At 36.7% G+C, this 27710-nt stretch overlaps 1 protein-coding gene across 2 annotated transcripts in view; it reads left to right on the top strand.

The window, feature by feature from the left end:
* Positions 1 to 27064, top strand: part of XPO4 (exportin 4) — a 79999-nt gene extending 52935 nt beyond the window's left edge. Inside the window, exons 10-23 of one of the 2 annotated variants that reach the window (XM_030275499.4) lie at positions 933 to 1109; positions 2996 to 3138; positions 3254 to 3399; positions 4694 to 4871; positions 6195 to 6354; positions 7970 to 8139; positions 9086 to 9260; positions 9457 to 9750; positions 10653 to 10833; positions 12270 to 12388; positions 13294 to 13424; positions 14195 to 14312; positions 15565 to 15657; positions 18775 to 27064. In XM_030275499.4, the coding sequence (XP_030131359.1) occupies positions 933 to 1109; positions 2996 to 3138; positions 3254 to 3399; positions 4694 to 4871; positions 6195 to 6354; positions 7970 to 8139; positions 9086 to 9260; positions 9457 to 9750; positions 10653 to 10833; positions 12270 to 12388; positions 13294 to 13424; positions 14195 to 14312; positions 15565 to 15657; positions 18775 to 18972 (2283 nt within the window). In that variant the 3' untranslated portion in view covers positions 18973 to 27064. The remainder of the gene's footprint in view (positions 1 to 932; positions 1110 to 2995; positions 3139 to 3253; positions 3400 to 4693; positions 4872 to 6194; positions 6355 to 7969; positions 8140 to 9085; positions 9261 to 9456; positions 9751 to 10652; positions 10834 to 12269; positions 12389 to 13293; positions 13425 to 14194; positions 14313 to 15564; positions 15658 to 18774) is intronic. The other variant, XM_072930915.1, reaches the window with a different exon arrangement.
* Positions 27065 to 27710: the final 646 nt, after the last annotated feature.

The following is a 27710-nucleotide window of genomic DNA, read 5'->3' on the forward strand; positions in this document are numbered from 1 at the left end:
TTTTCCTCTTAATCAGTCATCCAGATAGTGTTTTCTTTCCCTTGCCTATTCATCCAGCCATGTTTGTATCTTCACTGGAAGTCAGGAATTCTTGTGTCTGGAGCATGATTTAGACCTTAATATCTCTTTATTTCATAACTGAACAATTTACTAGCCTTTGCTATCTCAGGGTAACTTCTGTGAGCCATCCTGTTGGCTAAAACTTCAGAAGACAACATCTTTAGTAGGATGTTTATCTGTACAGTCACACTGAAGTTTTTGGAAGTTGGATGTATTTACAAAAATTCAATTTTTGCATCAAAACAAAAAGTCAAGAGTTACATTAAAAATACTTTTAAAAAGAAATGGCCACATTGCTTTTTGGAATTTTTAGTTTGCCTGCAACTCTAGACTTTGTTTTTGGGAGGAGTTATATTCTTTGGCAACTTATGTACTATGTAAAAGCACATGAATAATTAAAAAGAAGCATCAGTTGAAATGCACTAAGTAATTAAAACTGCAGGCTTATTCTGTTCTAATTCATTGAGTTTTGGTTTGTTAATACAGAGAAGTTAGGCTTTATCATCAAAACTGGCTACTGTAATAAGGTTTCTTGAACACTTGTAATCTTGCAGTGACTTCATCTGGAATAATTGTTTTTTCTTTCTCTGTATTTCAGAGATAGTGGAATACCTATAAATCTATATGCAACATGAGATGAAGAGAAATAGCTAAACACATTGACAAGTTTTTAAAGCCTAGCAGGCATGAAAGCTGCAGTGACCTTTTTGATGCATTGTTTCAGATCATTCTGATATTTTCTTAGCTATCCTTAGGTCTTTTTTTTTTGTTTTGTTTCAACAGTAGAAGAACATTTGTAAAATAATAATAAATATAAGTATGTTCCTCTTGTTTAGCTTAGTAATAAGATTTTTTTTTTCCATCTCTTACAGCTTGACAAAGATGACATGGTATATATGGAGGCATATGATAAATTACTGGAATCTTGGCTTACTTTGGTCCAAGATGACAAACATTTCCATAAAGGTTTCTTTACCCAACATGCTGTTCAAGTCTTTAATTCCTACATTCAGTGCCATCTAGCTGCTCCTGATGGCACAAGGAATTTGGTAAGCCTTCATTGTAGTAGTTTTGGATGATAACATACAGTAACTGGTCCACATATTTTGGTGTCTCTATATTACATAGCTCAAGGCAGCTAGTGTAGAATTGCCATTTATGACTTTGGAAATCCTCTCACTTCATTTCATTTGGAAATGCAAAAAAAAATTGCTGAACTTAGTACTCAGTTCTGATTTCCCAGTCCATTTCTCTCATTCTGGAGGGAAACTAAAGGAATGTAAAGTTGGAAATCACTTCAAAAAAAAAAAAAAGAAAAGTAAACCTGTAACACACATCAATGCGTATCTTGTTCTTTCCACAGAGACAGTGACTAAACTTTTGACCTTCCTTCTGGATTAGAATTTTAGTTAAAATTCTCAGTGAAATTGGGGACTTTTTTATGATTGTTGCCTCCCATGCAGTATCTTCAAAATATAACTGACATGCATAAATATATGAAAAAATGTAGACTGACTGTACTCAAAGTAGATGAAACTTGGAATATCATGTGGTCTTTTTGGATAAAATAAATTCCCAGTTGAGTTTTTGAACAGTTGACTGTCTAGAGAAAATTTACAGGTACATCAAGTATCTCTTGAACTATTGAAAAAGAAAGATGATTTGTCTATTTGCCAGAAATCTGGATCTTACTAAAATAGATTCCTATACAGACAGTTGGATGTAGATGTTGGAATTGGATATTGAGTTAGTTATTGCACAGATTAAATTCAATAACTGTATAAAATCTCTCTTTAATTTGATGCTGTGCAAAGATCTCAGAGATACCTCATTCTGAAAAGCATTATGTAAAACATAATTCTACTATCTCAATATGTAACAGATGGTAATAACAGTGCCAAAACTGAAAGAAATATTTCACAAGAGAGCTTTGAATTCATATCAGGCGGTCTTGACATAACTTGTATACACAGGTTGATTCATGTCATTCTGTGAGATAAGTCATTTATCCCAAGGGTAACCTTTAAAAGCCACAGCTGGCATTTTAGAATGCTTCTTGTTCTATATCAAAGCAGTAACAGGAACTTTCAGTCTCTGCTTTGAGAACAGAGGCTCACCCTTCAATAAACAGCTGCAACTTTGAAGTTGCCAAAAGAGAAGGATTTGCTGGGTTACATAAAGAAAAGATGAGTTAAAAGCACTTTGCATAAGGAATTGTGTGTGGATTCAGTTTTCCAGGGCCTCTATAGAAACAAAGCAGACTGATGGCTTTCTCCGCCTCCTGTATTTTACTTTGTTACTTGCATAAATTTTGTTATTAATAGATAAGAAAGAAACACTTAATATTTATACTTGGTTTCTGCATATCATGGTTCATCTCTCCAAGGAATAAGATCTGATTATAATTTAAATAGTTTTATAATGCAAGCAAGAGAAGCTTTGAGAAATTGAACAGTGCAACTTCTGCATCAGCAAGAAATACAACTGAGATCATCAAGATTATTAGTTTGCTATTTTCTGAGTTTATAACATTTACTTTTAATGTACTTTTTAGTACTACTATTTCCCCTCAAACAATAGGTTAAGGGAAACCTTTAATGCAAGATCTAACATTCATATCATCATGAAAAATACTGCCTATTACATGATTTATGTAAGATGTCAGACAACTGAGAACTACTGAAATGTTAGCAAATGAACTGAATGTGGTGGCATTTTGGTAATGAGTTTGTAAAATGCTGATTTTAAAACAATATGAACCCATATTGTTGGCTCTGTTTAACTCTTCTTTGTCTAATTTAGTACAAGTCTGTTGTTCATAAATGCAAATTATCATGCAAGAAAAAGCCAAAACAATGCAGAAAATTGTGGTGATAATGAATTTAACAAGTATGACCCTAACTGGTTGCTTCTAATTTTGTTGAAATAACCAAAGACTGCCAATGGTGTGGCCTCTCGGGAAGAAGAAGAAATAAGTGAGCTGCAGGAAGATGACAGAGACCAGTTCTGTGACCAGTTGGCCAGCGTAGGCATGCTGGGGAGGATTGCTGCAGAGCACTGCATACCTCTTCTCACAAGGTAAGTACGAAAAAAATAGTCATGAATGCAAATCAATAAAGCAATCACATAGGAAAAGCCTAGCTTTGCCAAAACATTTTAAAACCAGTGAAGCTACTTTGTTATTTGTTCACAGTTTGTTAGAAGACCGAGTGACAAGGCTCCATGGACAGTTGCAAAGACATCAGCAGCAGTTACTTGCCTCACCAGCATCAGGTTCAATTGACAATAAAGTGCTTGATGACCTGTATGAGGATATTCATTGGCTTATTTTAGTCACAGGTTAGTGAACAGCTTTAAATAGTACTTATTCTGGTAGTTTTGTTGCAGCTGGAACATCTCAGGAAAAAAGAAAATCCCTGTATATCAACTACTCTTGACTGACTATACATTTTATCCCTTACAATGATTTAGTCTTATATACAGGACTTGCAAAGTCCTTATCTTACTATCATCTGCCTTGAGTAACAGGAATATTATCTCTAATGATTACCTCATGTAAAGGTTCCATCAATATCCATTGGAAATTCCTGCAACTAATTTTGTTATAGATTTTTTGAGTTGTGTTATCAGTCAACCTAGTCAATAAATTAGTCTGTTCATGGTATCAGTGGCTGGGTGCACATGACTTTATAAAGGAACCAACATGAGATCAGGGTAATGCTGACAGAGAATCACGTTAAGTTCTAGACTTTCTCAGTGCTGATGATCCATGACCTGCTATTTTGTTATGTTTTGGGGAATTTAGAGCCTTTTTGCTCTAAATTTAGAGCCTCTTGAATTTAGAGCCTTTTCGGTTTGATTTTTAGATGGTGAATATTTTACTTAAGTTTGCAAACGTAGCAACAACTAAGTCTGTACTTTGCTTGGAGAAGTGTATAATGTATTAAATATTTGGGGGACTTTTTTTAAGATCTGTTTTTTTAGTTGCTCTCAGAAGTTGACATGGTTGTGTTTATAATATTTTTGTAACATTGAGATGGAGTTTGTAGCTCACAGATGGTTATGAGGTCAGATATCAAAAACTACAACTAAAGCTGGAATTAATATTCAGGGTATTGTATGAAAACCCGTGCTTCAACTGATCTGCTGTTGCTGGGCAAGGAAAACTGTGTTACAGCACATGTACTTGAGGTCTGAAAGACTGACAGATTTGAGATGTTAGCAAAACAGAATATGGACTCAGCACAGAAGCTGTAAAACAAGGCTTTTTTACCACATAGCAGAGGATGAAAAAAATGACAACAAAATGTTGTTTTGTCCTTCCCCAAAGTAGATTAATTGAGTGTAGCACTTCTACATGAAGCAAAACTTGTCTTTTTTTTTTTTTAATTGGTTTTTACATTGGTGGTTTCTTTTTCCAGTCTTGATTTCTTGTCACTGTATGTTTTTTCCTACTGAATGTCTTTAAGGATTCTAATTAACTTTTATGCACTTAAGCAGTGTTAGTCAGGGTCTGTACAAACATTTGATTCTGGTGGGATATCTGCAGTTAAGCCTATGGATTCTTTAATCAGAAAGCCATAAATTAACCTAGGGTAGAAAGTTGTGATCACTCTTTCTTTTTTAATGTAAGGCTACCTCTTGGCTAATGATACTCAGGGAGAGACTCCGCTAATACCTCCAGAAGTAATGGAATATTCCATTAAACATTCAGCTGAGGTTGACATCAATACAACACTTCAGATTCTGGGATCTCCAGGAGAAAAGGCTTCTTCCATCCCAGGGTACAACAGAACTGATTCTGTAATTAGGTAAGGATGCATCTTGTACTATTAAGTGTATTAAATGTTTTTTCAGAGAAGAAAAAAACCCCTAGAATGTGAGTAGACTTCTGTGAATGTGAAAAGTAAGCAGTATGTAAATACTGGATGTTGATAAATTAAAGATTGACCTGATAGTCTTTACAGACGTCATAAGCCAAAGTCTTGGGAATATACAGAAATGTTTTTTGTATTTCTACTGAAGATCCATCTTTGATCTATTTTTTACAGAAAATCTTTAAAACTACTGAAGTAAAAAAAGTTGGCAGATCAAAATCTTTAGATAATGTATACTCTAAAATTCATTCAGCACATATACAGCTTAAGGAAATGCTTTCCAGAACATCAGTGAGCTTCTCTACTTGGAATATGGGTTACTGCCCAAGCTTGGCAGTAGCAGCAAAATTGATCCTCAGAGCTTGAGGAATTGTTGTCAATTATTTACAGACATCACTGTCAGCCTATAAAAGAAGCAGGAGAGAATTCCCTTCTCTTTTTGCAAGAAGGCTGATGCTCACAAAGGAGTCTTAAGTTTGAATCATTACAGTTCAGAAGATTGCATTCCACTCTTAGCTGACATGGAAGAGTCTTCACCTAAGATTAGTTGTTGCATTCTTTTAATGTTTTCTTCTGGGAAGAAGGTAGAAAAAGTGTACCTTCATTAGCAGTGATGTATGTTCCTAGTGTTTAGAAGGTTAAATACTGCTCACTTATACTACTGGCCACTTCAAGAACTTGCCATCAAACAGGATTACTTGATGCAGTGTCTCAGTGGTGGGAATAAAACCAAATGAAAATAAGGAGAGAGTTGAGGCCCTTGAAATGTCGTCAAGAAATAAGCCACTGTCAGCTCCTAAATTTCTTATGCACAATCACATTCTTATGAAATTCAATTGATGTACTTCAAGAGTAGCATTTAATGCAGTTTTATGGAGTGATTGTATTCATGCGATCACCTTGTGATTTACTGTTTCAGACTATTGCCCAGCAGTAATGAACAAGACAAAAATAACTGGTCATTTCTGTATTTGTTTTTTGGTATGTTTCACAGTGCAAACACTGCACAATTAGAACCCTTTATTAAACTTTGTGGTGCAAGAAACTTTTTGGAGGATATTTGCTCTATTCTCTCACTCTCTTACTGTGCATTTCAAAAACAAAAAATTCAGGTGCTTTTTACTTGATTAGAGTTGAAATGTTTTGTATTATCCTGATCCTTCTTGTAATATTTTGTGAAAAATGAAAGTGGTTTTGGTAGTTGCATTGCCTCTCCCAAAACTGCTCTAGCATCCTCATTGTATTTTAAATCTGCAGGTTGTTATCTGCTATTTTAAGAGTGTCAGAAGTAGAATCTAGAGCAATAAGGGCAAATCTCACACACCTCCTGAGCCCCCAAATGGGCAAAGATATTGTATGGTTCCTCAAGCGCTGGGCAAAGACTTACCTCCTAGTAGATGAAAAGTTGTATGATCAGGTAAGGATATAACTTTTATGAAATTATTTGTGAATATTAGCAATAATATTATCCTGTGAATGTAGATGTCAGTGTAGCTATTTAAAAGTGCAATGCTTAAGTATTTTTAACATTATATGGGTTGTGATTTATTTTGGAATTTGTTTGAAATTTTATATTTTCTTCCATTTGCTAATTAGAAATTTAAGTTTTTAGGGGACTCTTGTACATTTTGCTGTAAATGTGAGAGGTTTTTTTTGGGTAGCCATTGCCATATCAGAATAACATAATGCTCCTGGGCTGCAGGGTGAATGAAACTCACTGACTGCAGTGATGTTATAAATTGTGACTGTCCATCAGATTTTACATTTCATCTCCAATACAGTGATTGCTCTTGATCGTGATTGAGTTAGATACCTAACACCATCACAAGGTAGTATACATTAGCTAATGTCATGCTACTTTCTTTCCTCATTCTCATTGTATACATCATGATTTCAACACTGCATTCTTTGTAAAGAGCAACTTCTTACCGTGCTTGGACAGCACTAATCAGGATCAGAACTTGATTGATCCTGATTTTGCTTATCAAACTAACTGTAATCCAGCTAGCTCACAGAGGCCATGTGTCCTGAGGAGGTCCTGTTGGCTCTAATTTTTGAGAAGTCTCCTCCTCCCCTTTATTTCCACTACTGAAGCAACTAAGAATACTAATGCTTCAGGGGCCCTCTCCTTAACAATAATAGGTATCACACAGACTTGTAAATATTTGGAGTCATATTATTCAGCTTATACATATACCACAGCTAAGAATTCATAAAGGTACCAGTTGGGCAAGGATTTGAAATCATGTTAAAAGGAGATCCATGTGAAAAACAATGTGAAGAAACAAAACAAAGTGTCTAGGAAATGCACACATTTCGTTTGTGTTGACATGTGAAAGTGATTGAAACCTCTATTTAAACCTTATGCTCAGTCACATATATTTCATGAGTTCTTAAAGGTAGAAGTGTTAGTGGTGTGCTGACAGGAAGCCCCTGCACAATTACTACAAAGTCTTTGGATTTCACCCTTGAGAAACTTTCTTTAACAGCAGGCGAGCAGGCAATTTCAAGGAAGCATATTTTAATCTGCCAGGACCAGAGTGTGACATGTTTTCTAAAAGATGTGTAGGTTGAAGGAACCATCTGCAGAAAGCAGATGCAGAAAAATTGATGTGAAAATTAATTTTTACAAGTTTCTATATAGATCAAGAAGTAGTAATAATATTTACTACTGAATTTTGAGGAATTATGTCTTAAATTCATGGAAACACTTTTGGGAGGTGATTTTGGGATCTTTCTTTTAATTATTAAAGGTTTTGAACTTTCATTGGCCTTAAAAGCTAGACAAACTCAAATCTTTTTTGTAACAAGGTTGAAACTTTTCTTTGTTTTAGATGTTGTGCTTAAAATCTCAAGATAAATTTGGCAAAGATTTTTCTATTACAGGTATTCTTTGCCTTTCTCTATGTAACATTTATGTAATTTAAGTAGGAAAGAAGTGACAGCCTGAAAAAATTTGCTGACAATGCTTGCCATACACTTTTGGGTTCTGGCTTCTGTAAAACTCACTCATTTTAATGCTTTTCTTATAGATAAGTCTGCCATTTAGTACAGCATTTGGTGCTGATACAGAGGGTTCCCAGTGGATTGTGGGTTACCTTTTAGAAAAAGTGATCAGTAACCTGGCAGTGTGGAGTTCAGAGCAGGACCTTGCAAATGATACTGTACAACTGCTAGTAACATTAGTGGAAAGGAGAGAGCGGTAAGTTGCTATACCTCTGGAAGTCAAAAAGTTTCTTTTGCTTCCTTTAAAGTTTTTTGGCCACAGTAATCCAGATATAGGGCACTTCATATTCAAGTCTCTGTAAGTCAAATTACTTTAGTAACATACTGTAACTGCAAAAAGCACCACAAACTTGTCTGAGAAGCAGAGGAGTGAGACCTGTATTTGACAAAACATCACCTAATTTTTATTACTGTTTAGAAGTGCACTCTCCTTCCCTACTTCTGTGTCTCACTCTTAAACAGTGAGAAAGGAAAACTCTACTGGTCTCCACTCTTATTGCAAGGATTTTTGTGTTGCTGTTATTTTGTGTTAATTAGGAGTTCAGAGACTAGCTAAGCCAGTATGAAATATGTTTTGTAAATCTAAATTTTTTTTAAAATACAGAATTTTGTGGATTCAGTCAAATTTCAGTAAGTTTTCTTTGATATTGTAAACTGTGAAGCAGGAAATTGTTGAATGCTTTATTTATGTCAATTGACATGCAATTATGCATGGAATCATACATTCACAGTCTACTGAAAGACTGTTCTGAAGTATGAGGATTTTAAATGCTTGAGGATTTTTCTTTTAAAAAAAATTAAACCCCACAGGAACTAGTTTTGGAATAAATTGCTTATTTTATTATGACATAATGAGACTAAGCTTTTAATCCATGCAATATGTACATTAACTCTTATGTGTGTAAAACTAAAGCACTTCCCTGCTTTTCTCCTGTATGAATTGATTTATTTTCAGAGTATATACTTTAGAACTCTGAGAGCTGAGGCATTAGTAAGATGAAAATCAAAAGGCAATTCAGCCTCAAAATAAAGGAATTTTAAAAAATATAGCAACAACAAACATCTGGCAACTGCTAGAAACCTGATGTGCTCTTTTCATACAATTTTGTGAAGTCTTTAATGAATTTTTTTCCCTCTTTTAGGGCAAACTTAGTTATTCAGTGTGAAAACTGGTGGAATTTAGCTAAACAGTTTGCAAGGCGAAGCCCTCCTCTTCACTATTTGTCTAGTTCTGTGCAGAGAACACTAATGAAAGCTTTAGTTCTAGGAGGTTTTGCTCATATGGATACAGAAACAAAGCAACAATACTGGACAGAGGTAAGCTATTTTGATACTTCTGTTACCACTTCTGCTTGCATTAATGTGACAGATAATGACATAACTGAGCCATTAGAAACTGGAAGTGATTGATGTACTGCCATGCCAAAAGCAATGAGTTTACTAAGTGATTTAAACCTCACAACTCGTATAATAGTATGCTTATCTTAATGTGACTTTTCTGAAAACATTCAAGGTTCTTCAGCCACTTCAGCAGCGATTTTTGAATGTGATAAACCAAGAAAACTTTCAGCAGATCTGCCAGGAGGAGGAAGTGAAGCAGGAAATCACCGCTACATTAGAAGCACTCTGTGGCATTGCTGAGGCTACCCAGATTGATAACGTATCAATTCTCTTCAATTTCCTAATGGACTTCCTTAATAATTGCATTGGATTAATGGAAGTATACAAAAACACACCAGAGACTGTTAATCTCATAATAGAAGTCTTTGTTGAAGTTGCACATAAACAAATTTGCTATCTTGGAGAGGTAAATACAACCATAAGGGGAAGGAGGGGGCAGAGTGTGTGTGCACATGCTTGTGAATGTATATACAGTACTATTGCTTAAACAAAATAAAAGGTAATGATTTTTATAGAGAGAAAGAAAGACTATATGGACACATCTGTTAAGGAATTCCTTTGTTTTAAAACATACACTTGAGAAGACTAAAACAAGACATTTAGACTGTTCTTTTTTTACCCATAAATTTAACCACAGTTCATCACTAGTCTAACTCTGTGCATGGGTGGCAGAAGAGGACAGACTATGTTGTGTACTTTTTTTATACAATATCAAACTTCTCTGAAGTCTAGTCTAGGAGAATTGCAGCAGTGTTTTATGTGGTAAATACTACCATAGAGATCATGCCTTAGTCCTAGGCAAGGCATTAATAGATCCCAAGAAGTTCACAGTTAAGATTTTGAGTTTGTGCAGTGCACTTGCGTCTTTGCACTGTTGGCTGATTTTGTTTTTGCATCTGGAAGAGTTCCTGCCTATTCCATACTGAGTATGCACAGTGTATTGTGGATCCAAACTTCTATAATTGAAGTGTGTCCCAGGGGTTTTTTGTTGGTAATCTAGTTTGTGAGATTAGTGAGATATGTCAGTCTGTCCCAAACTACTCTTGTCTGGATTTTTGTTAAGACTGAGGAATCCAGAAAATTAATGTTTTGCTCTTTCAATCAGTATCACATCAATATATGGCTATAAGTGTTTTTATTGTCTAAGGTGGCTGTTTCCTTGATGATTTTGTATACAGTTGGTACAAAAGCAATTATACACTGAAATGAAAATCTTGAAGTATTGTCTACCAAGTAATGCCATCTTAAAACCAAGTGTTTTGCTTTTAGCATATGGAAGTCTTCTTATTATGTAACATTGTTTTATAGGCCAAAGCCATGAACTTGTATGAGGCCTGCCTAACCCTGCTCCAGGTATATTCCAAGAATAATCTAGGTCGACAACGGATAGATGTTACAGCAGAAGAAGACCAGTACCAGGATCTCCTTCTTATTATGGAGCTTCTCACTAATCTTCTATCAAAAGAATTTATAGATTTCAGTGATACAGGTATTAAGGAATTGGTAATTGATGAACCATATGTTGTTTTCTAAACTGTAAGAACCATTTTGGGGCTTGTGTTCAGTCCATGTAAAGTAAAAGCTTAAGTTCAGGCTTGACTAGGTCAGGATATGGAAATTACTATTTTAAGTAGCAAAGAAGAACTTTTCACAGTATTCTAACGTCTGAAATTATCATTGCTGTCATAAAATAAATTATGGATGTATGAAACAGCTTGGAATCTGAATGTTGCAAGTCTGAATATGTTTTACCAGCAATTTTATAACAAAAAGCACATAGAGAAGTTGGAGTAGTGCAAGAGAGCAGATGGGTGGTCTTAGTGCAGGATTCAACTTTTGTGAAATGTTGAGTCATTAAAATTCCATCATGTGAGTGAGGGTCTTCTGTATTCCTCTTTCACAAAATATGCCTTATGGTTTGTGGGTGTAGTTAAGGGTTCCTTCTTGTATCCCGGCCTGTTACTTTCTTACATGTATTTGCCATTTAAAATTGCAGTTGTTTCAAATTTGCATGGTTCATATCTCACCATGTTCTATACACTTTGCACAGATAACAACCCAGGCAGATTCAGTTTGAAACAAGCATGTTTTGATATTCATTGCTTTTCTGAGGTACATATTGAAAGAGAGAATCTTGTACTCTGAAATGCAGGACAACATTTGTTTTTTCATCACGCATGCACAACACAAGTACAGAAGCAGATTTAGACTTTGTCCATTGAATGGACAACCCAGTGCTTTGTAAAGCATTTGCTTTGAGATCTGGATGTTAGTTGTATGGAAAACACTTACCATGAAACTAATGTGAATAAAACCTAGATGCAATACCCAGAGATCAAATCTATTGCAAATTTTCTAGATACTGCTGTTGACTCAACGCAGGAATTATAAAAGTAAGGTCATTGCCAGTTGATGGGAAATGTAGGCCTTGACCTATAACTGGAGAAAACTTGACAACATCCAATCTGCAGAACTTTTTCTGTTAACTCTCCCATTTTTTTCCTCCTTCTGTTCATAAAAGATATTGAAGCATATGTAAATATATAATATATATTAAAAGTATAAAAATGCAGTAGTATTTTACTCACTATGTGTTTATGTGTGCAGTCATGAAGCAGCTATCACTAGAAACATGCAGTATTCTGTAATGAAGGGAGCCCTCAGTATCTGAAGTGTTCTGGTTTAGCATGCCATCTGGTACAAGTGATTATGAAATGCTTAGTCCTAATGAATATAAATATAGAGTGATGTGACAGCCTCCACTCACTAAGTTTCTATTTTAGTATACAGTGCCTCACAGTTTTGTTTGGAGAGAGGGGGCTAGTCCTGTTTTTAAAAATGTCTATATTATAAAGAAATGGGACTGTTCTTTCAGTATATTTAATCTTCCTTTTATACAAAATATTTTTTTTTTATTTTCTGCAGATGAAGTATTTAGAGGACATGAGCCTGGGCAAGTTACAAATAGATCTGTATCAGCAGCAGATGTTGTCTTATATGGGGTTAATCTAGTTCTGCCTCTAATGTCACAAGATCTGCTGAAGGTAAATATATTTTTTACACAGAGCTGCTAGAATATGAAAGCTTTATAGTAATGAATTCCCAGAATTCATTCCTCTATGCATTCCACCTCCATAAAGTGAATTTTCTAGACTTCATAAATGTAAATAACTGTTCCATAGTTCTAAATACTCTTTGAAAGGAAATACTGTAAACTGAGAAAATGTTTTATCTGAAGATCCTAAGCAAAACTTTTCTTGTAAAAGCATGTCTGTGCCAATCAACAGCCAAACCTGAAATGTGACTCACAGAGTCCTTTCTCTGATAGAGTCAGAAATGTGACAAGAAACATAAATAGTGATATAAGTTAAAAGTAATTATTTCCACAATACAGATGGCTGTTGATCATAGGCATCAGCAGCTTGTCAGTAGAACAGTAACATATGAAACAATGGGGTGGCAGCATTTCATTGTTGCAGTGTTCATGTTTTACATCGAAGCAGCGGAGTGCTTCAGGAGAGTGTCTCTGCTGTTCCCTCTCCACATGCCTTCTCACCCGGTAGCGCCCGCTGAGCGCGAGGGCCGCGTCCACTTTAGATCAAACCAAGGCCAGGGATCTACCCTGCGAGCCCCTCGCTTGTGCTCCAAATGCTCACAAGGCTTTTACCCCTCAGGACTAGATTTGTCTGTGTCTGAAATAAATCTCCTGTAATTTGTGTAGAGCAGATACCAGACTGCCACCATCTACTGTTTATCTTTAGGAGTCTTCTTTTACTGTACTACAGTGTTTGTTTTTATATAAAGTTGTAGCCATTCTAATGACTCAAGTTTCCTATTAAAATTCTTTTCTTCAGTGCAAATCATCAGTCTTCTCTCTTTGTACAGTTGAAAATTATGCCAAAATAGTTATGTGATTGAATCTAAAAATACTATTTTTTTCTTTTGACAGTTTCCATCCCTGTGCAATCAATATTACAAATTAATAACTTTCATATGTGAGATATTCCCTGAGAAAATTCCACAACTTCCAGAGGACCTCTTTAAAAGCCTAATGTACTCACTGGAGTTAGGGATGTCATCGTATCCTTTAAAGCGTTTGGGAATGCTTTTTAAAAGTTTAAGTTGCTTTTATAAGGACCTGTTAAAAATATTTTGTTTCTTATTTTTCTATCAGTATCTGCATGTATAATTATATATTGGTAATTGACTCTTACTCTGCTCTCTGGGGATTGAGAGTTTCACTGTAGTGTCCATTGAGATTCCAGCATTAGCTGAATTGCCTCTGACTTGTGGGGCTTGGGTGCAGCCTTTAAGTAGCTTAGCATGTAAGTTTTTTCTGGCAGCCATTCCTGCCTCCTCCATTACTTCATTTCAGAGTGTGTAACTTCATAAGCCTTCAGCTGGTATCCCAAGCCATTCCTGAATTAGTGTCTCAGCTGGTAATACAAAACATTGCCGCTGTTCTACTGGGCTGGCTCCAGAGCATTTCCTGTCAGGGTGCCAATGGGCTCTCCCTCTCATAATGGGAGTACCATTTTCACTAATCTGTGGCACGTGTCAGAAACAGATGAGCTTGACCATAAGGGACTCTTTCTGAAAATGTTATGTCAGAGAGGGTTATGTTACCGTAGGGCATGTAGCTAATAAAAGAAGGTAATGAAATTGGAATAATTTTTCCCTCCCTTTTTCTATAATTTTTTTTTAATTTGATTTTTTTTAATTCGAAACTTTGTAGTGAAAAGAAACCTTGAAACATACATGCATTTCAGATATTTTCTAGTGTCACAGCTGGGTAGTTTGACCACAATTTAATCGAAATTTGACTTCAATTCTTTAATACCCATTATCAGAATGAGCTCAGAGGTTTGCCAGCTCTGTCTGGAGGCTGTAACACCATTAGCAGAGCAGTGTGCAAAAGCACAAGAAACAGATTCAACGCTTTTTCTAGCAACAAGGCACTTTCTTAAGGTAAGGCATCTATGTTTCTTGTTACTTTGTTTTTTTGCATAAAGGTAGCATCCTGAGGCCAAACAGTGATGATATCCAGATTAATCAGGACAATGCATATAGTAAGAAACAGCCTGTTGCCTACCAAAAAAAAAAAAAAAAAAAAAAAAAAAAAAAAAAAAGTGGCAGCTTAAGAAGAAAGAGGGCGTGAGCAACTGAAGATACCAAACTAGAGCACAAAAGAGGATGGAGGTGTAGAGGGAACCCATCTATTATTGCCAGTAAACAAAAGACCTGAGCCTCTCAGAACGCAATTCTTATATCCATGCTCTGCACTCAAGATTGACAGTTTTAGCAGTTACTGGTGGAGCTGTGAACAGAAGGCTTCCAGAATTCTGTGAACTGGAGGTTGGGTAGAGTATTAAAAGAAAAGGCATGAAAAAGAGCATAGCTGGGAACTAGAAAGGAAATGCTGTCATTTATTCAGTGTATCTAATGAATTACATGTTTTCTTAATTCAGTATCACATTCAGTACTTTACTTTTAGGACCATCCACTTTAATGAATTTTGGGGTAACCTGCTAGCAAGCAGGTTTTCCTGCTAACTGGCAACAAAGTAACTGTGAAATCTGTGTGCTTGTCTTCTGATTTTGTATAGGTTTCAGTTTTACTTCAGACATCTTTTCTTACCAAACCAACTGGGATTTCTGAGGATTGCTCATTAAATGCTTTTATCAGACAAGCTGAGAGAATTAAAACTTGCATAATTTTGTCTTTATGTATCTTCCACGTTAGCACAGTTTCATTCCTTATTTCTGAGTTTCCACTTAAAATTATAATAATCCTCTTTACTAATCTGTTCCCTGTTTAACTTTCTGTGAGCTATAGAGTCTCCAAAACTTGAGGAAAAGTTCTGTATTTTATTCTGGAAGAACAAAGGCTTTTTTCATTATTTCTCTGGTATATCTGCAGCTTTTGGAGAAAAATACAAGTGATGTCATGTTTCTCTGAAGATCAGTTGATATAAATCAACAACAGGTTCCAGTGCTTTGAGATGTGAATTTATGCTGTTAAGCCAAGACTTGGCTTCTAAAGTTCTGGTGCCTAAATCCAAAAATAAAAAATGGGGGCAATAAAGCAAACATCAACCTGGATGTTTGTACTAAATGTTCATTGTTATTATCAGAAGTGATGATGAGCTTCAGCAGCAAATGTTGATAAAGTGGAAAGCTAAATTTACATTTACACAAATACTTCTGTTTTGCAATTTCAGATGGTTTTTGATATGCTGGTACTTCAGAAGCACAATACAGAAATGACAACTGCAGCAGGTGAAGCATTCTACACGTTAGTGTGTTTGCATCAGGTATGGCATTCAGACACACCCTGAAAAGAAGTCATTTGTTAAAGGAGAGTGATTATTTCTTGTGCACCTGATAAATCGTGGAGTCATTTGAGTTGAAAGGGGACATCCTCAGGAGGTCTGCCTGTTTCAGCTGCAGGTCTTTGTATTTGCTCTTGCTGAGTTTCATGACTCTTCTGTCTGTTCACTGCTCCAGCCCGAGTGCCTCTAAATGTCAATCCTGCCTTTGAATGCACCTTCGGCACTCCCCAGTTTGGTTTCATCCCCAGACTTGAGAAGAGTGTATTTTCCCTCCTCCTCCAGGTCACTGATTAAAGTGTTTAACAGGACATGGTCCAGATGAGAGCTCTCAGTGCCACTTGCAACCAGCTTCCAGGTGGAACATGAGCCATTAGCCTCAATCCTTTATAGGCTGATGGTACAGATGAGTTTTTACACATGTAGTAGTTCACCTATTTAGACAATAAAATCCTAGCTTGGTTGCAAGGGTGCAGTACACAGCTGCTAAAGACCTGTTTACCTTAGACATCCACTGCACTTGTCTTAGCCATAGATGTAAGTAATTTTGTCTAAGATGACAGGTTGGTAAAGCATGATTTACCCTGGGTAAATCCACACTACCTGTTCTCACAATCACAGAATATGCTGAGTTGGAAGGGACCTGTGAGGATCATCGAGTCCAACTCCTTCCCCTGCACAGGACTATCTCTAAGAATCACACCATGTGCCTGTGTGCATTGTCCAAACACTTCTTGAACTCGGGCTTGATGCTGTGACCACTCCCTGGGGAGCCTGTTCCAGTGCCCAGCCACCCTCTGGGTGTAAAACCTTTTCTAATACCCAATGTAAACTTCCTCTGACACAACTTCAGGCCATTCTCTTGGATCCTTTGACTTTCACATCCCCAGAAATAACTTCCAGGAGTATTTACTTCATTATTTTCTTAGTCATTTGAAGATGATAGAGAGCAGCCAGTAATGAATGACATGAGCCAGCTTTGTGAACCCTTGGATAGATTCTGTTGGGTCTTATGAGTTTACATGCATCAAGATTTCTCAAGAGATCCCTGGGTTGATCCTCTTTACTATGCATAGTTTGTCTCCTCCTTGGACACTCCCTCTCTAGTCGCAAAGGTCTGGAAAAGCCTGTCAGTGAAGACCAAGGCAAAAGAAAGCATTGATTATTTCAGCCTTACCTCTTGTCTACTATCATTAAATAATCTATTCCATTCAGCAGTAGAACCCATATTTTCCCTGTTCCTTCTTTTACTGTTAAAGTACTGGTAGAAGCTGCCTTTGTTGTCTTTGATGTCATTTGCTAAATTCAGCTTTAGCTGAACTTCATTTTTCTGTCATTGTTCTTGTCCACATGATTTTTGTGCTTTCCTTCTTTCTAGGTCATCCTGCTTCTATTTCCTGTATGTGTTGCCCTTGTGCTGGAGTTCAGTCATTAAGTCCCTGCTTAGTTGAATCAGCGTCCTTACTGTTTTCCTTTGTAGCTGGACAGACCATTCTTGTGCTTGGAAGAGATTGTCCTTAGGACCTGTCAGCTCTCTTGAGCTGTTTTTGTCTTCAGAGTTCACTCCCACAGGATCCCACCCACCAGTCTTGAAGAAGGTGACATCTGCTCTCATGATGTCCAGGTTCTGTACTTGGCTGCCCTATTTCCTCGCTTTCCTGGGCATCCTTAACTCCACTATTTAATGATAACTGAAAGGCTGGCATTAATTACAACATCCATGACCGGCTCTTACTAGCTGTGAATAGCAGATGCAAAGTCACACCCCTGGGTAGCCCATCTGGTATGTGAGCAAATGTCAGGGAGATAATCTCTTGTAAGTCTGATCTGGAAACTTCCTCAAGTTGCTTTAAGATGACTAAAAGCCCTGTTCTGGGGATTTGTAACAAGATCTCATCCCAAAAGATGTCATCTTCACTGCTTCTCCTCTGATCATGATTCCTAACCACTCAACTAGATTGCTGCCCAGTCTGTAGAAAACCATCTTTCATTTGAGCTGCCTTTTCACGGAAGTGTCAATCTTCTGTCATCTTCTGCCCTGAAGAGCTCTAACAAGCTTCCGCCTGTCACTTGGAACACTCCAGTCATGCCACCTGTCCCACCACATATCAGTGCCTGCAGTAATGTTGCAGCTCTGAACCTGCACTTGAAGCTCTAGCTCCTGTTTCCAAAGCTGAACACACTTTTACACAGGCATTTCAGGTTGGCCTCCTTTCAGCCTATTTCATCCTTTCTGAGGAGCACTTTTAAACTCATGACATGTCTTTGTGTTCTTAATGCTCTCAGGCTCTGTCTCTTATCTACAAGTTGTTACCACCATCCCTCAACAAGCCCTTTAAAGCCCTTCCTGCTGGGTTGGCCTTTGGCAAAGACATTACTAAGCCACTTTGTGCATGCATCCTCTCTCAGCAGCACTTTTTCCCTCAAAGAGGGACTTGTGAACATGTAAGAGAAAAGGACCCTGTGATACCACCCACAGGTGGCAAATTCTTGTTGTGTCTGCCCTCACCCAACCCCTCATGGATAGAATGGGGGGAACTGCCATTCTGACTCCTGTGTCCTTCACCTGTGCTCCCAGAGCTCAGTCCCTTTAGACTTGCTTCAGGTGTGTGCCCCTTGGCAGTGTCCTTCTAGTCATGTTTGATATGTTTCTTTGTCATTTGTTTCTGTCTAAATAAGCATGAGAATATGTATGATACTCTTAGAAAGGAATCTAAGCCCTCTGTCCCAGGGAAGGAACCCTAGAAAATGGAGAACCTGTGGGAAGAGATAGTTGGTATGGAACATGGGACAGGCATCAAGAAAAAAGTCCAGTTTGCAGGAATGAGCCTATGCTAAGGAAGAGCCCTTTGCCTTAAAATTGTAATCTTACTCTGCACTGCAAAGCATTATATCTTGCTTTGAAGACTACTTTACCTTAAAAAATACCCAGCCTGGATGAAGGATTTTATCTTGTTTAGAGGTAGGTGAAAGGCTGTGAGGAAAGGTGAAGAGGTACTGATGGTTTTCTGTCACAGCCTTTATTCTGGATCTTATCCTGATGAGAGAAGTTGTATATATTGTATCTCTCTTTTTTTTTTTTTTTTTTTAATGTTTTAACAGGCTGAATATTCAGAGTTAGTTGAAACATTGCTATCAACTCAACAAGATCCAGTAATTTACCAGCGGTTAGCAGATGCCTTCAACAAGCTTACTGCAAGCAGCACTCCTCCTACACTGGACCGTAAGCAGAAGATGGCCTTCTTAAAGAGTTTAGAAGAATTTATGGCCAATGTTGGTGGACTTCTCTGTGTAAAATAAACAACAAAACTCTATGCCTAATTTAGACCCTTTCTGCAAAAATGCACTGAGAAATGCTGAATGCTGACTAAATCTTGTACCTGTCTCTGGGTTCTTTGCAGCCATCTCAGATTCTAGACAGCCTGGAAGTTTGAACATAACACCACGGAATAGGAGAGGTCACCTTTGAATCAGCTTCTGCTATTATGTGTTAGCTGCAATCTGGCATACTTGGGTGTGGAAGAGAACGAACAAAAAATCTGAATTGAATTTTTTTTCATTCATGTGCAAAGAGATATGGGCACAATGAAATAAATGCAGTGCCTTTCCCCCTGTACTGGTTTAAAATATGAGTGGTCATGTAAACACAGATTTCTTTTCTACCCAAAATCATGTTAGAGTGTGATGCAGATACATATAAAGCTCTAAACAGTTTAGCTGATTTTAAGCTTTATTTTTCCTCTCTTAAAGTTTGAGTTTGTGTTCCAATGGGGAAGAAAAACCAAATGGTATTTTAACTTGTGTTTAGTTATGTTTTTCTAGATCAACCTGATATTGCAGGTTTAATGCAATGCAGGTTTTTATGTTATGTTCTGCTGCCTAAAGTTCAGAGAAAAAAAAAAGGTGTATATTTTTGTTCCCCAAAAATGAACTTTAGGAACTGTAGCCATTTCATTGCCTTAATTTAAAAGAAAAAAAAAAGTTCATATACTTTAGGTAAGAAATTTAAGGCAAGATTTGACTCTTGAGAGTTGGTTTAGGATGTTGGCACTGAGCTGCTGTGTACCTGTTGCAGCCCTTCATGTTGATGTGTTGTTTTGGAATGAGTGTCTAATGCAAGGTTCATGTGTAGTTTTACTTTCAGTATCTGTTTTGATTCTCACCTGGGTTGCACACAACTGCAATGTATTTCTACGCTGAACTGTTTGCTTAAGCAATAACAACCCAAAAGGTGTGAATTACTGGCAAACTTAGTAAAGTTGGGCATTAGCTAAAACAATTATGCTAGCACAGGGGCATGAAAACCTTTTACTCAAGCGTGTCTGTTTGACTCCAGTGGGGAAGGGTAATTGAGAAGTCTCTGCTGTAGGAGATTTTTGTTTTGTGCTGAATCTAGTCCCACTTCTGCAGAGCTCTCCCAGCTGCTCTGCTCTTGCTTGGTTTTTTATATCAGCACTTTAGTTTTTATTATAGCAGAATGTAGTGCCCTGAGTATATAGAACCAACAAGGGAGAGCAGCACATGAATATGAAAGCAAGGCCTGCTTTGTCTCCTGTCATGAGCCAGAGGAAACTGAAGCAAACACAAATGCTGCATGTCTAGTAAAATTATTTTTGTGGAAATACACAAAGGCAGAAGTGGGCCCTTCTGTTTAAGATCTCTGATAGATTATGCTGTTAAATATTTCCCATGTGTTTTTACAATTTATATAAAAAGTCTGGTATACACCTTTATATGGCTATGTATAGTTTAGTGTTTGCAATTCTGTGCCATTCTTCAGCTATTCATCTCAAAGTTAGTTACAATAGCCAGAATCTCACAACAGACACAAATCTCTAATACTCTGCTATAAGTGATCTAAGGTTTGTTGGGGTTTTTTTTGTTTGTTTGATTGGGGTTTTTTTTGTCTTGTTTGTTTTTGGGTTTTTTTCTTTTTTGTGGTTTTTTTTTCTTTTTTTTTGTAAGTTAAATCCGTAAGTGTCTCAAGCATGGATCCACAAGGCCAAAAATGCCATCTCTTTATTATAATTTTCTCTTTTAGTTTATGTGAAAACTGGGCAAGGGCAGATTTACACATTACAAAGTGACCATAAACACTTCTTAGACAATAGTGTACCTTCCCAGATAGTATTTTATTTCTAAGATAACTTGCATAGTATTTTAGAATAGGGGTATTGCTCTCAATTTTTTCTTTACACTCTAGTGGTTTTCTTTAAAAGGATTTCTTGACTGTGCACTTGCACCAAATACAATGATCCTGGCAGATCATTCTGTTTCAAACTGTTATGATGGCTGAGTTTTTCTTTTTAATTTGGGGTTTGCTGTTTTTGAAACTACTTTTGAAGTTTTTTTGAGCTTATACATTGGATGGGGCAGAAGTTCTGAAACCTCTTTTTTTTTCAGATGAAGGGCATTGAAGCCTAGGAACATCAACACCAGTAGGAGCTGCTGGTTTGTTATGATGTGCCTGATGTCAGGTATCTAGACTGAAGTCTTCAAAGAGATCATAGCAAATATTCCGTGTTTTGGGTCTGACTGAGTAACTGATACACTCAGTCATCCTTTCTTTTATAACTAGCTCTGTCACTATTGTTTTATTAATCCTAAAACTGGCTCACTATTTAAAAATATTTATTAACTTTCAAGGGTTAAAATCTCTTGCATATTGTGATAAACGGGAGCACAAATTGAGTTTGTATTCTGGGCAAAGTAATGTGCATACCCATTATTTTTCTTTTCAGGCCCATTGTGTTGTAACAAGCAGAAACACACAGCATTTTTGAGTATCAAGACTTTAGCTAAAGTATGAACACCCACTTTCAAAGACTACTTTTAAAGGTGGTTTAAAAATTTCCTTTGCTGTTAGTTTAAAAATAATATTATATGTTAAAGGAAAACTGTCCTAGTAAGGGTTTGGGGTTTTTTTGTAATTTCCTGCTTGATGTTACACTTTTCCTGTTTTTTAATTTTCCTTTCATTCTCATATGTTCAATGGGGATCTTTCCATGCCATTTTGTATTTGTTTTAGAGCAATGCTAAGATGTCTTTGCTTAGTGGCATTCATGAAATAGTTGCAAAGGCTTCTGGAAATAAGTCCTGTTCATTCATACTCCTCCTGGTGACTGCTTCTACCTGAGCTATTTGATTTCTGCATCCCTACCAAAAAAAAATAGAAAAGAAGAATCTTCTGTGATCTTCTACACATCCAGTTGCTGTAAATCAGGGTGTGAAAGCACACTGGGGTCCACAGGAAAGACTCAGACTGTAGGGAACACTGAGAGCTGAGTTAACATAAGTGTTCTGAAAGTTTTATAGCATCATTGCATTAATTCTCCATTCACTATGGAAAGTGAATAATGGTTCTAAAATTGCACCGGTTCTTTGAAGGAAGAAAAAAGGCAATTCAAACCAAGTTATAAATGCTGCATGATATAATTGTAACAAATATATTTGTCTAGACTTTTCTTGCTGAAACAAATTATTGGACCAGTGTTTTAATTCAGAGACTAGCTTCTTTTCCATTTTGCCAGCTCCTTCCCCATTGTAATTGTTAGTTCTAATGCTGGCATAATAATTTTGTTCAACCTGTAGTTTTCAACGCTGACAAGCATGACCATCGAGTACAATCATAAGATTCAAGACCTTGTTGAAAGCACAGATACACAGGGACAGGGAGAAGTGGACTGGATGCATGGAACTTCCACTTTCATGTGCATTTATGCCTTAAATTAGCTTCACTGAATTACTGCCAGAATCTGCTACTTTTTGCCCAGAGGTTTGTGTTTCACTATTTAATGGTAAAGGGCTCACCTTTTTTCTCAGGAATGATAAACTTGTTTTCTCAGCATGTCCAAATCCTACTAGTTGAAAGAGAGGGGTTTGAATTGGAGTCATTGTGGAGTCATAGTGAGAAGAACTCACTAAAGCCCCAGTGTTTACCTGGGCAAATCCCTTTATATCTAAGCCATGTAGTTCTAGAAAATAAGCTTGTTCTGAGCAGTCAGTTGTCCATTTAAAATCTAGTTATTGAAAAGGGAAAGCAGATTCTAATTTGTGATCTGTAAAACTATTAAAAAATACAAACTTGCAGCATTTTGCTTGTAAAACACTTCAAGTAACTTCAGGTTTGGTTAAGTAATTACATAAGAAGGGTGGGGTTTTTTATGGAAGTAGCTTGATGAATATAAGCGCAGGAGTAGGAGCCAGGCTCCTCTAATTTTGTAATGTTTTTCCACGGGATCCTCTGTGGCCGTTGGCAAGTCACTAAAACTGTGTTGTTGTTAAAATAGCATTAACACCTACCTACCTCACAGGGATGTTGTGAGGATTAGCTTATGCCTATAAAATGCATTGAGGATCTGAGATGCTATGTAAATATTATATACTTTAATTTTAGTTTTGTGAGGTGTAAGATTTACTGTAATGAAAACAGAAGATTTTCATAATGGTAAAGCCCAGTAGAGGCAGCAATGGTGCAGTATTCCCAGAACTGATCTACTGCAGTACATTAATGCTTGCTGTAAATTGTCATTATTTCAATTACAGCTGATTGAAATGGCAGCTTTGTCTTATATAAGGTGAGATTCCCCACCAGTGTGCCTCAGTTGTGATCTTCTAAGAGAGAGGACAGTTATTGGTTATTCAGGCTTTGGTACCTCTGCTTGTGACAAGTGCTGCTTGTGGTGATAGGGTTTTTCGTTCACTTTACTTTTGGGTTTTTTTACATTTTTCTGCAAGGAACAAATACCACATGTTTCTCCTGTGTCTGTTCCAGTCACTAAGTATAACCAAAGCCTAATGATAGCCTAATTAAAATTTAAAGAGCCAGCCCTACTTCCCTGCCCCCCCCCCATAAATTAGCATTTGAGTAGCTTGTGCTCTGTTTTCAGTAGCTTAGATCAATGTTTTATAGCACTGATCATGAAGCAAATAATGAAGTGTGTTTTGCTTTAGAGCCTCAAACTCTCAGCTATGTTATAAAGCCCTTTTTTCAGTATGAGATTTCTTGGGGCCCTAGAAACTGAGAAGTAAGATACCTCTGGCTTTCTCTTCTCTTCAGTGAGTTAAAATTGATTCTGCTTTTTCATTTCTTCCCATTCCCCACCCTGCTTTTCCTGTCGTTTTAAGCTGCTCTTAAGCAGATTTGGAAGGCCCTTCCAACCTCAAGAGGAAGATAATACTACCCATGTAATTTTCCAATCTGTTACAGCTTGATACTTGAAATTGATAAAAACCTCTCTAATAGTATTTGCCACACATTTCAATCTCCCGTTAAACCATTCTGGAGTTTTTAATTAGGAAAAAACCCCCCCTATATTATTTGTTCTCTTTGTGCAAAATAAGAAACCTTCATGCAGTGAACATGCAGTTCTAAGGCAATAAATGCTAGTACTGCTGTTGGTCAAGTGTGTAAATATTTTAAATGTGTCGTTCAATACTGTGTTGAGTTTATATATTAAAAACACAGATTGAAGTGCTAGTTGATTTCAAGTATTGTTTTATCTGTACAGTTAAAGATATGAAGTTGCATAGAAGTATTTCACATTTTATTGCAATAAGACTTGGGAAATGGCTGTGTAATCAAGCCTTATCATGACTGAATTTTCAATTTTGAAATGATCTCTTTGTGTATTTTTAAGATACATAAGCAGGAAGAGGATAAAATTGTTTTCCACTAAAGACTTTTTCTATTTTGTTTTGGCCATGTGTTATTTGTGTGTATTCTTGTTTAATATTTTTTTTAAATCTCACCTGTGTTGAATCTCTGAAAATGCATTTGTTATACTTCCTTACAGTGGAAACCTTAGGCTATACCTTTTGCTCTTTGGCTACAGTGAATGCACAACAATTAGGTTAAAACTTGGTGGAGTAACTTAAGTTTACGTGAGCACTTACGGCATGAGTTTGTCCATCAACAGAAAAAAGTGTGATTAGAAGTGTAACAGCAGTATCTCACACTGGGCTGCAATTACCAGAAATGACTGTGAATATATAATCAGATTAATCTTTTCTCCCATCTTCCAAAAGAAGTTTTAAAGTAATTTTTTAGGTCACTAATATTGGTGGCATTTGTCTACTCAAAAGGAATTCTGATTTCTGGGTCTTCGTGTGTGTGTGTATATTCAATCTAAACAGTTTTTATGATGGTATGTGGCACAGAAAGGTTTTCCAAGCTCATAATCTGTTCCTATGTAAGGAACATCTAACAGCATGTTACTTCATGGGTATCAGATAAGTTCAGTTACAGGCAGCAGTTCCTAATGTGCTATAATACAATTGCATTTAAATAAACTTCAGCTATTTTCTAGTGTCCCTCTCTTACTTCCATGCACTCACATCATTTAGAAAAGGGAAAAAAAGCTTCACAAATCCTGAAAGTAAAACTACGCAACTACTATGGTAGTGACAGCTTGCTATATATCTTGGCTGTATGTATCACTAGAATTTTATTGTTTCAAAAGTAAGATTATGCAGTTATATATTTATATTAGCATGGTTTCGTTCAGTGAATATTTTGGGGTGGGACAGAAACATTTAAGGTAATTTTGAGGAAATTCCTGAAAGCAATTGGTAAGACTAACAGCAGCGTATCCAATAGCCTTTCATGTCGAAAATGGAACTATTCTGCTTACCTTAAATATGAGTCCTGGAATAAACTTGAATGATTTGGGTACAAAGCCTTTATTCACACTTGTTTGTCCAAGTACACACAAACCCCATAAATTTTGCCTTTTTGAAACTTATATTGGCTTCAATTGTGAGTGGTGGAGTTGGTGGTGGATTTTTTCGTGCAGTGATTTGCCATGTCTTAAAAGCAGAAAAGTACAAAAGTGCAACCCTCCAAGTGGAATTCGTCTGGACAGCCAACCAAGCAGCAGGTTGTACATGAACTGGAAGAGGGAAGGAGGAGGAGAAGAAAGTGATAAGTTTACAGTCTTATCCAGAAAAACAGATCAATGTACAAGTGGAATTCTGTAATGTTTAACATGACATCTTAAAATGGATTAGCAAAAGCCTGCCATTTTTTCAACAAGCTTGTTGGGGAAAAGAGTACTGTTTTGGAACTCTGAAATGAAATGCAATACTATCAGTGTAAGTTTTGTTAATTAAATAATAAATTCCTGTTTATTTTGGAAAACATTCCAGACAAATCTATATATCCAAAGAGAACAAAAAAGCTACCCACTGTGATGGATACATAATTCATTACTAGTTTTTCTGCTGTCTATATTTGAATCTTGTGGAACAGCTGTTTTCACTTTAACATCTATTAGATGGTATTGGATTTGATTTTCCTGACACGCTGTTGCCTTTACAAGTTAAAGCAAAGCTGTGGGTGTGATGTACTTCCCTTTTTATTCCTCTCTCTGTCTGGCCTACTGTTAATGGTTGTAAAGACAAATATGTTTGATTTGCTTTAACGTACTGTTTTGGATGCTGCAGTTTAGGTTTGTGGCATATTGAGACTGCTTCCCATCTCTGTGTTCAGTGTTCCCTGAATGAAAGTCATCAATAGACTCCAACACAAGTATTGATTTGAAAGCCTCACCGGTAACTTGGTTTAATAAGCTGTCAGGACATTTGCTTTAGTTTTGGAACTGCACCAATACTACTAATGGTCTTTTGTTCATTTAAATGATTGTTGTAATTCACAAAAAAAACCACCCCAAAGCCAAAAGCCCACTACCACACTGTGGAATCTCTAGGAAGATCACTGGTGTCCTCACACAAGATCAGCACTACTTTGGGGAAGGCTTATATTCTTCTGCCACTTTAAGGAAAGACTGTTCTTCTGAAGTACTTTTTGCCTGCTTTTAGGCTGTTATGCACTTTCATGATTTCTTAACAAACTACTGTTAAAATGTACTGTAACATGGATTTTGATAAGCGCACATGTAATTAAACAATTCACTTAGCCTCAGGAAAGCTGGAAAAATTGGATACCTGTTTTGTATCTTGGTTAAAATGTTTGTTACCTGCATCTCTTAAGATGGCCAGATAATGACTAGATCTTGCGAGTGTAACTATTTAAGATACCAGTATAATCTCTAAAAGAAGGACAATGTAATTTTGCTTTAGGGACAGAGAAAAGGGTGTCCTTCTCTTATTTTTCTTAGAGGTATATATATATAATCTGAATTGGAGTTTCAAAAGCAGAAAGCAGTAATAAACCCCATTTACTGTTCAGGAAAAGAAATGTTTTCTTTCATAACACTATCTGATTTCTATTTTCTTCCTTCTCCTTAAAGAGCATGTGTGAAATAAGTGCAGAGGTATGTGTAGGAAAAACTGTAAAATCTGCTGCTGTACATGTTTGCTACTTGACTGCATTTTCTGTTCCACTTTAATTTTACTGGTTTTGCTAAATATATTTTATATATTTTCCTTCCTGCTTCTTGTGATGGCAGAGTGATTACATCTTTTGGGGGAAAAAGCAAAAACAACCATGACAAAGGCTTTGGGGCCGGATAATGCTATAAAGGTTGGATGTTACTGTGTATCTCGGGACCTTTTTTGAGAGAACTGTGTAAATCAGAAGCCATGGTAAAATCTATGGGGATGTGAAAATGTGCAGAAGTATAGATACTGATAATTCTGTTGAAGGGTTGAGTGGGTTTTCTTTTTTCAAATACTTGTAAAGTCTGCTTGCAATGTCAATACCACTAGGTGGTATTAAGTGACTAGTGGTCACCTATGTAGAGCATTTTTCTGGCTGAAAGCTATAGCCCACTGTGGATCCTAAATCACTTCCAAGGAATGCACAAAGCCTGGCAAAATATAAAGAAGTCGTGGGGATCTTATATCACTGTCATGTTTCTAAGATTTCTGTCTTAGAAACATAGAGAAAGAGTTGGGGCTCCATAAAGTACTTAAAGATGAAAGCTTACTTCTGTACTTGAATTCATGGAATGACTGCAAGCTTTGACGAGGCTGACTGACAGTCTGTCCTTCCATTGTGCCACAAGGTCTTGGGAAGCTGTGGTGCACCTGGCCCACACAGGTACCCCACGGGGCTCCAACACACATTTGATCCATGT

Source organism: Taeniopygia guttata, chromosome 1 (genome assembly GCF_048771995.1).
Source record: "Taeniopygia guttata chromosome 1, bTaeGut7.mat, whole genome shotgun sequence".
NCBI classification, from domain to species: Eukaryota; Metazoa; Chordata; class Aves; order Passeriformes; family Estrildidae; genus Taeniopygia; species Taeniopygia guttata.